General features: G+C 52.4%; 1 protein-coding gene across 1 annotated transcript; it reads right to left on the bottom strand.

The window, feature by feature from the left end:
- Positions 1-230: 230 nt before the first annotated feature.
- On the bottom strand, positions 231-7395 carry LOC125625019 (uncharacterized). Its single transcript, XM_048826518.2, has 8 exons — positions 7258-7395; positions 5439-5558; positions 4223-4530; positions 3836-3930; positions 2821-3029; positions 2236-2346; positions 1904-2036; positions 231-1265 (listed from the first exon to the last, which is right to left on the bottom strand). The coding sequence occupies exons 1-8, from the start codon at positions 7329-7331 to the stop codon at positions 1110-1112; spliced, it is 1206 nt and encodes a 401-aa protein (XP_048682475.1). The 5' UTR covers positions 7332-7395; the 3' UTR covers positions 231-1109.
- Positions 7396-15394: the final 7999 nt, after the last annotated feature.

Raw genomic sequence — 15394 nt, 5'->3', positions numbered from 1 at the left:
GCAGAAGGGATGACTCCCCCCTCTCCCTCCTTACATCCCTCTTGGACAGCAGCCCTGCCACTGGGCCCAAGTGCTGGGCTCCACAATAGACAAGGGCCACTTACCCTAGCCCATTCCTTGCCCCAGTGCTAGCAACAGCCTGCTTTCCAGTTGCAGGCAGACAAAGGAGGGAACAAGAGCCAGCATTGCTGGTTTGTGAAATACCCCTCGGGAAGAAGAGACTCGGCGAATTAGTTTTTAAAGCTGATTTTTATTTCATGGTCTCCAGATCTCTTCTGAAAGAGTTAAAAGGTTTGCTAAGTATGTGCACAGGCAGCTTGACGACCAGGCAGTGACCCTTCTGGCTCACGTGGAGCTGGGTCTCCCTGCTTACATTATGAAACCTCTGAGACAGATGCCTGGGTCAATAAAAAAAGCCAAACACCCCCCACCCACTAATCCCAGACTGCTCCCCCTTTTAAGCCTGCTATGGATGCCTGGCAGCACTGCAATCAATACTAGATCAACCTGCCAAGACACAGACACTGCCTGCTGCTGTGGCCAATAGCACTGCTCAACGACTCTCCTTCACGCCAACGTGGCCTCAGCAGCAAGCACGCTCTGCCTCCGACCACACCACCGAGACTGCAGGACCACCACAAAACCTGGCGTACAGCCTACTCCTAGAGCAAGGCAGCTGGGAGGCCATAGGACTGGGGACGCCACCAGATCCCAGGCTGGGAAGCCATGGTGGGGAGGAACCCGTGTGGAGAGGGAGATGTGCCGTTTCGGGAGGGAAGTGGAAACGTGACGTGCGACGTGTCAGCTGTCAGTCCCATCAGCCCCAGGATGGATGGATGGATGGATGGAAGAGCAGCTTGGCAGTGGTAACCGCATCCCACCGCTCCGTGGAACGGGAGCGCTTCCCACTGCTGGCACCGCGCTCCCCCAGCTTGCGCAGAGTGCTTTCGGATCACTAGGAGTCCTGCCAGACACACAACTAGACAGATTAAAAAAGAAGTCAATTGTCTTTCCCCATCCCCCCCACCCCCCCAAAGATATAGGTTCACAAGCCATGGAGTGACCCCGACTCCATCGAGACAGGCCTGGCCCAGCATCCAGTGGCATTTCTAGTCCGAGTCACTGGAATCCAAGAGGAAAATCTCATGGTAGTAGTCCGGATCGTCGACATCCCCCTGCAGCAGTGCAACGGTGAGAGCCCACTGGAACAAGCACACATCATCGTCCTCCTCCTCGGAGCTCTCGGAGGGAGAGGGATTGAAGGCCTGCAACAGGACACCAACAACGTGCTTATCCCACACTGGCAGGAGCCCACAGAGCCCAGCTGGGGAAGATGGAACCGGCCCCACCCCCTGCAAGGTGTGGTATATCCTGTTCACCAGCCACGACTTGGGTGGAAGTTTTATCTCCCACAGATCTGCCCTGGGGAACTAGGGTGTCCCGACAGCCACTAGCAGGAGACGGACATCGGGATGTTGAGGGAGGACCAGCCGGGCAAGACTTAGGAGCAACAGCCAAGAGCTCCTCACCAGCCCATCCCCCTGCTAAGGAGGCTGCAGCTTCCTCAGGGGACATGCAGCAGTTGCTTTGTGGCAGGCAGGACTGGCCTCCAAGTGCTAAGTGGCAGATGGTCACTCTTCTTCTAGGCCCTGATCCAGCCGAGTACGGAGTATCACAGACGTCAGGGGACGTGATCGGGTGCTGGAAGTTGGGCACATGCTTAAGTATCTTGCTGAATTAGGGCTCCAGAGTAAAACCTTGGTAGCCACTATCGGTTTATTTTTTTAACTAGAACACATTTGCCAGACTGGCGGGATGCAGTCTCCCCACCCCATGCTGGCTAGTGCCAACAGCTGTCAACGGGGATCACAACTTAGGAGAGATTCAAGCTGCTTTTGCTTACCACCGGGCCTGTCCTGCATGGAGGTCTCTGTCGAGAGGGCCACACCCTGGCCGGGAGCTCATGAAGGTAGATGCACTCCGATTTAAAGGGACAGCGGCCGCGGCCACGGGCAAAGAACTTGCATCTTATTTTCCTGGGAGAGTTAGAAGAGTTGTGTTAAACTCAGATGGAAATTCAGGGGTTAGTTCTTCCTGCAGGTACCTGTCAACACTAGACCCAGAGAGCCAGCCTCTCACCCTTCTAGCAAGAGCCATCTCTGTAAGGGAACACTTTGAACAGCAAAGCCCATCATGTAAACCCCATCCCAGCAAGCAGAGGAGCCAGCCACCTACCCAGTCCGCGCCTTGAAGGTTTCTATCAGCTTCTCCTTTTCATCCATGTTGGAGACCCAGTATTTGTGTGGGATGAAGTAGCTGGATGTGACCCGGCACTCGGGGCAGGCCCTGTGGGCAGAGATACAGTGTGCATGGGCCATTTGCAGCCAACAAGCGTGAATGAGAGGGTGAGGCAGAGAAGGGGGCTCCACCAGGCCGGCAGAGCGCCGGCTCCAGGAATCAGCGACTCCAGGCCAGCCCCTCGGCAGCTAACACTGCTACCTCCTTCTAGACCCATTGCACTGGTCTGTGCTGTGCCCTAGATGCCATTAGAATAGATTTCCCACAACAGGGATGGGCCAAGACAACAGGACTTCCACCAGCTTCAGCTTTAAGGAAGACGGGGGCTGGATGGTTGTCACCGTGGTTGCTCACTCCATGGCCTGCCCTAAAAGCTCCTCTCCCCCCCTGCAATCAGTGCAGTTGCCAAGCCCAAGCCACCCATCAGATCGCGGCTCTTCGTAACAAGGGAAATGGGACCAGGTTAGCACGTGGGACCCATGTGGGATAGCCAGGAACAGGACTCCAGATCCCCGTACGTACTTGATCACCGCGTTCTGGAACTCCCTGCTCTTGCGCCACTTGCGGATGCAGCCGACGCAGTAAGCATGGCTGCAGTTGGGGAGGATGCCGAACACGCGCTCCTCGGGCAAGGCCTTCTCGTAGACCTTGTCCATACAGATGCCGCACACCACGTCCTCGCTCCGCAGCTCCCCCACCGAAGCAGCAGCTGCTCCCAGCCCACCAGCTGCCTGCACAGAGCAATACAGCCAGCTATCACTCGGAGACAGAGTCCCCTTCCTTGATAGAATCATAGAAGATCAGGGGTGGAAGGGACCTCAGGAGGTCATCTAGTCCAACCCCCTGCTCAAAGCAGGACCAGTCCCCAATTTTTGCCCCAGATCCCTAAATGGCCCCCTCAAGGATTGAACTCACAACCCTGGGTTTGGGTTTAGCAGGCCAATGCTCGAACCCCTGAGCTCTCTCTCTCCCCCCTTCCACACAGGTGGGCTGCCTCATCTTCCCTAGGCCGGGCTCCTCTGAATAGCCACCCTGCTTTGGAGAGGGCCAGTGCCTCAGCTCTGGGCATGAGAAGAGCCGGCTTTCCGCAGACCCCTGCCAGGCAACAAACAGGCCCACAGACAGGGGAGTGGGAGGATTGCACCAGCTTCCCCCTACAGAAACAATTGCTTTCAGCCATATACTGCAAGTGTCTGGGGGGAGGACTCAGAGGAAGGATGGTCCTAGGGCATTAGCCTATTCGAGACATCTGGGATCAATTCCCTGCTCTGCCACAGACTCCCTGGGTGACCTTGGGGCAAGCCACTTAGCTTCTCGGTGCCTCAGTTCTCCATCTGTGAAATGGGGACAATAGCACTGCCCGGCCTGACAGTGGTCAGGAGGATAAATGCATTAAGGATGGAGAGGTGCTCAGATACCATGGTGACAAGGGCCAGGTAAGCACAATAGACAGACATCGTAAGAGCATCCCATTGAGAACGTCTGAGTGGCAATATCATCTTCTCCCCCACCCTCCCACCCAGAGAGTCTCACCCACCTCTAGGGTTTGAGGTGCCGGGACAATCGCCTTGTTAGTTGCGGCCTCTGGTGCCAGGGAAGTTCTCTGCAATCCCAGATCCCGTGGTCGGGAACCTGACCAGCAACACAAGAGTTCGGAGGAGATGCATTCACACAGGACAGAGGGCCTTCAAAAGCCAGCCCACAAAAGCACAGGCAGATCCCTACTGGCTGGATCCCGGCTCCATACAGCACCTCCCTAGTGGGACCCATCAGCAGCTGCAACCTTCTCCAGGCAGGTGGTCTCGTCAGCAGGAAGAAACATAGGGTACGCTGGACAGAAGCACGCCCCATCCATGCTAGAGCCCCCTAGGGCACGCCCACCCAGCCTCCCTCCTGACACCGTTAACGTGCCAGCAGCCCTCACCTGATCCACGCCGGGCCTGCCTGGGGACAAACGCTCTGCTGACGGCCCCGTTTGGGGGATACGTGGGGACGGGGGCCGTCTCTTGACCTTCCTCTTCCTCCTCCTCAAACTCGGTGCTCAGCTGCCTGAAGTTCAGCTGCGTCACGCTGGGGACGGAGGGCTCCGAGCCCCGCCTGGCTCCTCCCCGGCTCCCAGCTGCTGCCTCTGGCCGGACGGCTGGCTCTGAGCCCCGGCGGCTCAGCGATAAGGCAGGTTGTGAGCCACATCTGCTCCACGCAGGGGCTGGAGGGTCTTGGATGTGCTGGTAGCTGGAGGAGTCAAAGGTTACAGGCTACACAGGGAGGGCCGGGGGAGGGGGGGGAAAGAAACAGTCCTATCGGTTGGGTCACTGGGTCGCCCCGTTCCACGCAGAATCTGATGCCACTGCGAGGACAGAGACACACCAGGGAACAGCTCATCTCCTCAGCGGTCACCATGACAATGGAGCTTTCCAGAGCAAGTCTAAAGGATTTAGACACCTCTTCCATTCAAGTTCATGGCAGCGGCGTCTAAAGCCCCTCCACTGCTGTGGAAGTCTCGGGCCACGTCTACCCTACCCAGCCTCTGCTGGCACAGCCCTAGTGTAGACGCCACATAGGCCAACAGGAGGGGGGGTTTTGGTCAGTGGAGGCATACCGCCTCCCTAAACCACATTAGCACTCTTCCAGGGGGTTTATCAGCCTAGCTACAGCACCAGGGGGAAAAACAAACACTTCCATGTCCCTGCCCAACATAAAACAGATCAGTGCCTCAGCCGAGGGCTTTCAGCAGTTGAACAAGCTACAGTCTCCCAAGCTCTGGGTTGCTACAGCCATCTTGCACCTCTTGGCTGCGATTGTGTCTATGTCTACACCAGCAGGAGTGGACCCTGTATTCCTCCACCCACGCAGCTCCACTGGGGAAACAGGTCTCAGGTGTTTTTCTCCAACCTACCTAACCAAATCTCCACCCGGCTGGAGAATTACGGTTTCCACTTTAGACTAGGCTCTAGAGATTCTGCCCCTTCTGCCCCGCCCCATTGCTCGTGACCCGGGGTGGGCAAACTACAGCCCGCCAGCCATTTTAATCCGGCCCTTGACAAAAAAATAAGTGACTGCCCCTGGTCTAGGGTATTTCTAAGGGGCCCATCACCTTGGTCTCAAGCCCAGATCTGCAGCATCCCAGGCAACATCCTTACCTGCAACGATCTCCGTAGCCGCAGAACCCATTCTGGAAATACCTGCAGATCTGGGCTGACTTCCGGTCATGGGAGAAACGGCAATTCTGACCCCATCTGCAGGCTCCACGGGCAAAGTTCCTGCAGAGAGAACAGAATCCATGTGGACTCACAGGCTGCCGCCCCTCCAGCTCCACATCAGCTTCCTTTGGACCTCAAGGGATACAGCTCCCACTCATCCATCAAGCTCACCCTGACACTTCCTTACTTCCCAGAGGAGTTCAGCACCTTCCCCTGCCTGGGGAGGCTGCAGAAACTAGAGAGCGTTTCCTACTAGGGGGTAAAGGATGCTCAGCGGGGGCTGCACTGACAGCAGGATTCACTCTGTAGGCCTTGTGAGATGCCCAGATACCCTAGTGATGGGCATCAAACGCCAGGCTCTCATGCCAGGGGGGAGCAGAGCAGCTCCCTTGCGCTCTGTGAACATCAACAAAGCTTGAACACGGGACTGGGATTTGTAAGGGAGCTGACAGGGACTGGGCAGCCAATTCCCACTGAAATTCAGGATTTGAGCACTTAACTCCCCTGGGCTGCCATGAAACCCCCAGCCTCAGGGCCTGCTGCACAGTCTGGGGTGCACTGAGGAGAAGCCCATGGATGAGGGGCCAGTGGAGATGAGAGAGTGGAGACAGCAGCCACTAGTGAGATGCAGAAGGCTCAGGCTGCAGCTCAGCTCAGGTGCACTGGAAACCCAGGGGGTGGACACGTCCTATAGGTAGGGCACAGTGCACATCACACAGCCTGGGGAAAGAGCTGGTGTACAGCAGCCTGGCTGATCTGGGTGGGCAGTTACATGCGATGGCTGAGCAAGCAGGGAGAGCTAGCAGGGGCATCCCCCAGCCTCCAGCCCATCTCAGCACACAGAGAGAGAGTCCACCCCACTGCCAACAGAACCTGGGTAGAGGAAGATTGCTAGGGAGTCAGCGAGCCCCCAGAGGAAGAGCCAGGGGCAGGGGCGCGGGAGAAAGGCCACTGCACTCGGCCTAGCAGATCTGATTCAGGGAGCAGAAGCATGGCCAGGCTGGGTGAGGCAGGAGGGAAAACCCACAGGAATATTTTACCAGGGAGAGTCCCAGTCTCAGACATGCTGGCTCCAACAACAAGAGCAACAGGAGAGCTGGGAATGCACCTGATACAACTTCCCCAAATGCTTAACAGGGAGCGCTGATCGTTTCAAAGTCAGCAGCCCCTCAGGCCTCCCCCAGGCATGAGCCCCTCCCAGGTGTGTGGGGGGGGGGGGGGGAGGACGGGGAAGGGACGCCTGAAGTTTAAGAGAAGCAGGCCAAGAAGTTTGGCTGTTAAACACCAAACCATCCAGAGAGCCCGATGCAACAAAAGCTCGGTTTTGCCTGAAATTAGCACAAGAAGGGAAGTCAGAACCGGGGTCGGTGGGGAAACCCAAGGGGAGAGAAAGCAGACGCAGCCGTTTCTGGAGGTTTTGCTGTCTGGGCAGACTCAGCTGGCAAGATCCAAGGTCCTGGCCTGGCCTTTGCCACTCCAGGCAAACCGAGAGCCCCCCCCCCCCAGCGCCGCAAAGAGCCTGCCCCAGCCAGACAATGGTGGCTCTGCCCACAGGCATCTCCCCCACGAGGCGTTACCTGCTGCGGATTCCCGCCCCATAGCGCGGGAGAAAGGGATCGGGGAGAGCCGCTTGCAGCCCTCCCTCCACACCTGGGCTTTTGTCTGGGTGGGGCTGCAGGGGCAGATGCCAGAGCCCGGAGCCCCAGCTCAGGAACCGCTCTCTGCCCCCGAGCTGATCTGCAAGCCCCCCCGCCCCTACCTGCACAGGACCCTAGAGCAGGGGCCCCTGCTGGGCTGAACCCCTCCAGCGGCGACCAGCGAGCCAGGCTCCATCCTCGCCCAAGCACAGAGCCGAAGTGCCTCTCCCCACCCCCAAGACCTCTTTCGGGGCGGGGAGGGGTTTAAACCAGCCTTCCCCAAGGCCGAGCCCATTGGCAAGACAGCGAGGTGAGGACACACCCAGCTGCCCATTCGTTTGTCGGTTTGCAGGAGTAAGGAATGGTCCCCACCCACCTACCCCTCCACTGATCGGCTACCTGCGGTAGGTGCAGAGGGGCTGGGGCAGGACAGGAGGGAGCCAATGGGCGAGCGAACAGGGCATAACCCCTTCGTTGCTGCGCTTGGAGAGGTTGGAATTTGGTTTAGGTTGCAGCCAGAGCCAGACCAGAGGGAAAGACCGCCTCATCTTGCAGCCAGCTGGTACAACCAATGCTTGCAGAGGGCAGGATGGTCTCCCCCCCACCCCCATCCAACATGTCCCTGTAAAAAAGCTCATGCTCAAATAAATTGGTTAGTCTCTAAGGTGCCACAAGTACTCCTCTTCTTCCTGTAAAAACAGAACATTGCAAAACCAAAGGAGTCTATTGACACCTCAAACTGCAACCGAGACCAGGGCCACGGATGTTTGGCCCTCGTGACACCGGCATTAAAGGGAAACAAAGAAGGACTGAAAAAAGGCTTGATTTCCCAGGGGGGCCGTGTGTGAAATAGACATAAACAGAGCCTGAGGAGCGCGAGCCAGTCCAAGGACAGCATCCAGCCAAAAAGCTGGACAGAATGGAACAAAGGCAGAATCTTCTGCTGAGCTCCCATGGGGCTGCTGCTCCTGAGGCACCCTCACAGGATGGTCTTGTGGAGAAAGCACGGGGCCAGGAGTCAGGAGCTCTGAGTTCCATTCCTGCTTCTCCCACAGAAACCTTACTCTGGCTGAGGGCAAATCACTTGGGCCCAGCTCCTCGAAGGCATTGAGGTTCCTAACTTCCAGTGAAATCCATCAATAGGAACCGAAATACATTTGAGGAGCTGAGTCTTAATCTCTCAGTGCCTCTGTTCCTTATCGATCAGTGGGGATAACATTTCCTTTCTCTGTTTAGGCAGTAAGCTCTTTGGGGCAGGAACTCCCGGTATGTACAGCACCTAGCACTCTGGGGGCCTCAGTACAATAATGAAACCCCAGGGCTGGGTGGGAGTGAGGTGGTGCCTACTCCGAGTGTCTTGCAATGGTTTGTTGCAATTCTTTGCTGCCTAATCTGGACAGGGCCTCTGTGAGGGTGTCTACTGGGCTGGGAGAGAGGCAGGTTGGATTTAAATAAGCTGAAAGCATTGCCCCAGAGAGTTTACAGCGAAGGAGCTGCAGCTGCACCACTGTAAGCTCTCTAACGTAACCACTCGAAGTCGGGAAAGAGATCGCTCGTTGGCTTAACTACTCCAGCCCCAGAAGCTCTCCCGCCCACACAGCGCTGTCCACACCAGCGCTTAGGTCAGTGTAACTTGGGTCAGTCAGGGTGGCTTTTTCACATGTAGATAGAGCCTGAGTTTCAGTTTCACTGATAAAAGAAAAGGAGGACTTGTGGCACCTTAGAGACTAACCAATTTATTTGAGCATGAGCTTTCATGAGCTACAGCTCACTTCATCGGATGTGACGCCCTGGAATTTTCAACAGCACAAAGGAAGGGGCTCCAGGGAGCCCCTGCCACTTCCTGCTTCACACCTGTTCTGTGCACAAAGCACAGTAAATGCAAGGAAATGGGATAATGGCTTCGGCTCTGTCCTTTTCTAACCTGTTAGCCGCTGCCCTTGGGCCCCAGCTGTCCTGACCATTATAGCAGGTTGCTGCCTATTAGTTCTACCTCCCCAAACCCTTTCAGATCAGACTTGCTGTTTGTCCCCATTTATTTATGGAGGTGTAAAACCCTGTGCCTTGAGGGGCAGGGGGAAGAGGGGAGGCTACTAGCCTGTGAAGGGAGTAGTCCAGGTTTGGCACAAAGCAAAACTTTACACACCACCTTACATTATAGTCCGTGCCTGCTCAGAAATGCCCTCAGCTTCTTGCATCATATCACATGCACGTCTGTGTGTATTATAACAAAGATGGGCACATAGGACATGCATCCCTGCAGCTGCAGCCTGGTTGGACCCAGGCACTTTTATTTCTGCGTGTTTGCTACTGCTGATAATTAGTCAGGCCCCGGTCCTGCGAACCCTTAGGCCCAGATCCTCAAAGGCAGTTAGGTGCCTAATGCCCATTGATTTCAATGGGTGTTAGGCCCTTCAATACCTTGAGGAACTAGGCTTGAGGCATTTGCTTAACCTTAGCACGAAAGTAGTGCCAAAGGGCCTAGGGGAGTTAGGTGCCTAAAAGTTCCCTCCACTGACTTTGATGGTACTAGTCATCTGCTTACACGGAAGCATGCCCCGGAAGCATTTGCAAAATCAGGGCCCTAATCATCGTAAGCACTTTGAACGTACTGCACACTAGCTAAATGCTAAGTGTTATTTGTTTGCCAAGGCCCGGTACTGAATTCATTTGCTTAGCCTTCCAGAACAGAAAGCTCTGTGGAGCATCCAGACTAGCACATACAAACACACTCGCTTTAACTCAAGTTAACTGGCACTCAACCTCCAGTGGGGCCATACATAGACCATTCACAGGGCCTTAGATCCTGAAAGCGACTAAGGCACCGAATGCCCATTAAAATTAATAGAAATAACTTTGAGGATCTGGGCCTGAGTTCTAAAACTTAAGGGAGACAAGGGAATACCTTTAGTTGGACCAACTTCTGCTGGGGAGAGAGATTTCAGAGTAACAGCCGTGTTAGTCTGTATTCGCAAAAAGAAAAGGAGTACTTGTAGCACCTTAGAGACTAACCAATTTATTTGAGCATGAGCTTTCGTGAGCTACAGCTCACTTCATCAGATGTATACCGTGGAAACTGCAGCAGACTTTATATACATACAGAGATGTGTATATAAAGTCTGCTGCAGTTTCCACGGTATACATCTGATGAAGTGAGCTGTAGCTCACGAAAGCTCATGCTCAAATAAATTGGTTAGTCTCTAAGGTGCTACAAGTACTCCTTTTCTTTTTGGGGAGAGAGACAAGCTTTCAAACTTACACTGAGCTCTTCTTCAGCTCTGGGAGAAATAGATTGTTTAACATAAGTAGTTAGCACCTTTCAAGGAGTGGTTTAAAGTGGAGCGGAGTGTTAACACCTCTCCAGTCATGGGGGGTGGGGGGAATGGAGGAAGAAAAGAAAAGAGTGATGTGTGTTTTTTAGGTTTCAGAGGAACAGCCGTGTTAGTCTGTATTCGCAAAAAGAAAAGGAGTACTCGTGGCACCTTAGAGACTAACCAATTTATTTTTTAGTGGATTATAGATTGTTACAATAGGCCATAAATCCAGTGTCTCTATTCAGTCCATGATTTTTAGTGCCTAGCAAAGTCATGCATGTAAGCTCCCAAGGCTTGTCTTTTGACAGTGTTGTGCAGGTTTCTAAAACTTCAGTGAGGCAGCATGCGCTAGTGAAATGAGCCTAGAGGTGCAACTCCCCTGCCACTTTTTAGAGTAACAGCCGTGTTAGTCTGTATTCGCAAAAAGAAAAGGAGTACTTGTGGCACCTTAGAGACTAACCAATTTATTTGAGCATAAGCTTTCATGAGCTACAGCTCACTTCATCTCACTGGGTGACTTTGGGCAAGTCACTTCACCTCTTTTACCTCGGTTTCCCCACCCTCTATAATGGATCTAAGAAGTTCCCCAGTGCACAGGGTTGTCGTGAGGATTAATTAGTTGGCATTCGTACAGGTTTTTGCAAATGCAAAGTGCTACATAATGATTGAAAGTTACCTTTACCAAAATAAAATACAGCCCTGGGCTCTTTTTTTTTTTTTTTTTTAATTTGCAGATGGGGTGGTGCTGGAACAAGACTCTTGGCAGCAGCTCATGTACCCCACCACCACAGCCACAGAGATCCCAAGCCCCTCGGATACTGTGGAAGGGAGACACATCCCTTCCCAAACTTTTCAAAGCTGAGGGCTCCTCTTCCCGGTGAGTCACTGGGCAGCAAGCTTGGTGTGAATTTACAGCACACCACCTCGCTGCACCGTACCTTGCTGCGTGGATTGGCACGTGCTGGACTTTCACGAGCTGCAGCGGTGAGCACACGGGACACTACTGGATGGCAAACTGGTGGACTGTAGCTTCAGCCCTTAGCTTACCCTGCAATAACTCACACTGTAGAGAAGCCCTGACTTTCATTTAGGACAAGGGCACCATGGGTTTGTTACTGGTGTACATAAACTTCAACTTCAGGAAAATGAAGCCAATTATGCCCCCTTTAGCCCCTAGAGGCTTACCTGTATTTTTAGAGCAAAGTATGTCACTTCCTCCCCTTTCCCACATGCCCCGATAGGCAGTGAAACAACTTTGCCCTTCAGACTCCTCCTTGACACTGGCTTTAGCACCCGCTGGAATGAATGGGGCAGTTCACACAGAGCTATCGTTTCAGGCTCTTTACAGACTCAGGCAGATATCTGCATAGGTCGTGCTCAAGCCTGTGGCACAAATTCCTCTCCCTCCTTGGTTTCAAGGACAAAACTATTTGGTGAAATCAGATGATCTGCTCCAAAAACAAACCTGCCCCTCTTCCTAGTTTAGTCAACAGAAAAACTTCCACGGGGCAGAGCTGAGCCCAGAGCAAGGAATTATTTGACAGGGTCAGGATTGGGCCCTGGCCAAATATTTATGGGGTTGTCTATCCCCACTCCCCACCTTTGGCTAAAAACCTCATGCCGGAGGTAGCGTAAGGAGCAGGTCACTGGCACAGCTCACAATTAGCAATGGGTCTGGTTGGGCTGAGTGGAAAAGCAAATGTGAAAAGTTGGAGGGTTTTTCCCAATGCTCTTAAACTAAGAAGTTTACGTAGCACAGTAACAAGCCCATGGTGCCCTTGGCCTTCCTAGCCATCACTGTACATACGGATCAGAGACGCACACCGAACGCAGATCTTCTTGCTCCAAAGGAGAGGCCTCCAGTAACTGCTGTAACAAATGGCAGGTTTCAGAGTAACAGCCGTGTTAGTCTGTATTCGCAAAAAGAAAAGGAGTACTTGTGGCACCTTAGAGACTAACCAATTTATTTGAGCATGAGCTTTCGTGAGCTACAGCTCACTTCATCGGATGCATACCGTGGAAACTGCAGCAGACTTTATATACACACAGAGAATATGAAACAATATCTCCTCCCACCCCACTGTCCTGCTGGTAACAGCTTATCTAAAGTGATCATCAGGTGGGCCATTTCCAGCACAAATCCAGGTTTTCTCACCCTCCACCCCACCCCCCCCCACAAATTCACTCTCCTGCTGGTGCTAGCCCATCCAAAGTGACAACTCTTTACATAATCAAGTCGGGCTATTTCCTGCACAAATCCAGGTTTTCTCACATCCCCCCCACCCCCATACACACACAAACTCACTCTCCTGCTGGTAATAGCTCATCCAAACTGACCACTCTCCAAGTTTAAATCCAAGTTAAACCAGAACATCTGGGGGCGGGGGGTAGGAAAAAACAAGAGGAAACAGGCTACCTTGCATAATGACTTAGCCACTCCCAGTCTCTATTTAAGCCTAAATTAATAGTATCCAATTTGCAAATGAATTCCAATTCAGCAGTTTCTCGCTGGAGTCTGGATTTGAAGTTTTTTTGTTTTAAGATAGCGACCTTCATGTCTGTGATTGCGTGACCAGAGAGATTGAAGTGTTCTCCGACTGGTTTATGAATGTTATAATTCTTGACATCTGATTTGTGTCCATTTATTCTTTTACGTAGAGACTGTCCAGTTTGACCAATGTACATGGCAGAGGGGCATTGCTGGCACATGATGGCATATATCACATTGGTGGATGTGCAGGTGAACAAGCCTCTGATAGTGTGGCTGATGTTATTAGGCCCTGTGATGGTGTCCCCTGAATAGATATGTGGGCACAATTGACAACGGGCTTTGTTGCAAGGATAAGTTCCTGGGTTAGTGGTTCTGTTGTGTGGTATGTGGTTGTTGGTGAGTACTCACCAACGGGCTTTGTTGCAAGGATAAGTTCCTGGGTTAGTGGTTCTGTTGTGTGGTATGTACTCATCAACAACCACATACCACACAACAGAACCACTAACCCAGGAACTTATCTTTGCAACAAAGCCCGTTGCCAATTGTGCCCACATATCTATTCAGGGGACACCATCACAGGGCCTAATAACATCAGCCACACTATCAGAGGCTCGTTCACCTGCACATCCACCAATGTGATATATGCCATCATGTGCCAGCAATGCCCCTCTGCCATGTACATTGGTCAAACTGGACAGTCTCTACGTAAAAGAATAAATGGACACAAATCAGATGTCAAGAATTATAACATTCATAAACCAGTCGGAGAACACTTCAATCTCTCTGGTCACGCAATCACAGACATGAAGGTCGCTATCTTAAAACAAAAAAACTTCAAATCCAGACTCCAGCGAGAAACTGCTGAATTGGAATTCATTTGCAAATTGGATACTATTAATTTAGGCTTAAATAGAGATTGGGAGTGGCTAAGTCATTATGCAAGGTAGCCTGTTTCCTCTTGTTTTTTCCTACCCCCCGCCCCCAGATGTTCTGGTTTAACTTGGATTTAAACTTGGAGAGTGGTCAGTTTGGATGAGCTATTACCAGCAGGAGAGTGAGTTTGTGTGTGTATGGGGGTGGGGGGGATGTGAGAAAACCTGGATTTGTGCAGGAAATAGCCCGACTTGATTATGTAAAGAGTTGTCACTTTGGATGGGCTAGCACCAGCAGGAGAGTGAATTTGTGGGGGGGGGGGGTGGAGGGTGAGAAAACCTGGATTTGTGCTGGAAACGGCCCACCTGATGATCACTTTAGATAAGCTATTACCAGCAGGACAGTGGGGTGGGAGGAGGTATTGTTTCATATTCTCTGTGTGTATATAAAGTCTGCTGCAGTTTCCACGGTATGCATCCGATGAAGTGAGCTGTAGCTCACGAAAGCTCATGCTCAAATAAATTGGTTAGTCTCTAAGGTGCCACAAGTACTCCTTTTCTTTTTGCTGTAACAAAGAATCTCTGACAGGAGCCGTGTAGGGGCATGTAACGCAGCAGAGCAGCTCCCATTCCATTCAGAAGAGACACACGCAGCCGCTCTTGTTTGTTTATTACAACAGCTCTGGTACTTAGCATGCTTTGTTTGAATGGGCATTTCCCCAGGTGCTCTTCCAGCTGCATGGTTAAGGGCCCAGTTCTGCAGGCTGCTGTGTACCCTCCGTTCCCATTACCTCCATGGGAGACTGGAGCACTCAGCACAGGCTCAGGTGCTTAGGGCACTTATGAAAAAGTGTGACAAAATACCTGGTGGGTTTAGATCAGGGGTTCTCAAACTGGGGGTCGGGACCCCTCAGGGGGTTGGGAGGTTTTTACATGGGGGGGGTCGTGAGCTGTCAGCCTCCACCCCAGCCCCGCTTTGCCTCCAACATTTACAATAGTGCTAAATATATAAAAGAGTGTTTTAAATTTATAAGGGGGGGGCGTTGCACTCAAAGGCTTGCTATGTGAAAGGGGTCACCAGTAAAAAAAGTTTGAGAACCACTGGTTTAGATGCTGTGGGGGCCTGACCCGGCCCTGACGTCAACAGGAGTTTTGCTATTCATTTCAGTGAGGAGGACTGGGTCTGTGGTAAGGGGAGTGTTTGGGACTCCAGCAGAGAGAATTTAAGGGCCTCTCGTATGTGCAGAATAGAAAGAATTCTTGCCCTAAAAATATTTTTGAAATCTGATGGACCTTTGCTCACGTGAGGTTTCTGCCTGTGGGGAGAAAACACAGCAGAGAATTTTCCCTTTGCTCAGGAACGCTCTTCTTCAAGGAGCCTGTGAACCAAACAGACAGAGGTGCTACATCGACAAGACGATTTAAGGTTGTATTAGATTGGCACAGGTCTTGCAGGGAATGCCGCTGGTGGCCTGTGTGGGGATACTCCCAGGCCTCTTCTAAAAATATGCTTTTAAAAAAATTCCACAAAATAGCCAGTCACTAAACCATCAAAATCCAACACAAAATGGAGCATCACAAC

Source organism: Caretta caretta, chromosome 21 (assembly GCF_965140235.1).
Source record: "Caretta caretta isolate rCarCar2 chromosome 21, rCarCar1.hap1, whole genome shotgun sequence".
NCBI lineage: Eukaryota > Metazoa > Chordata > Testudines > Cheloniidae > Caretta > Caretta caretta.
Note: the sequence above shows the minus strand (reverse complement) of the source record. Positions and strands in the feature narration are given on the sequence as shown.

Bases quoted from the DNA above. Each gene is read 5' to 3' on its own strand.
- LOC125625019 (XM_048826518.2), bottom strand. From the start codon at position 7,331: ATGGAGCCTGGCTCGCTGGTCGCCGCTGGAGGGGTTCAGCCCAGCAGG. The intron at 3,030-3,835 runs GTGGGTGAGACT...TGCTCTGTGCAG, and splicing joins CGGCACCTCAAACCCTAGAG to GCAGCTGGTGGGCTGGGAGC. The intron at 2,037-2,235 runs GTAGGTGGCTGG...TAACTCTCCCAG, and splicing joins ACCTTCAAGGCGCGGACTGG to GAAAATAAGATGCAAGTTCT.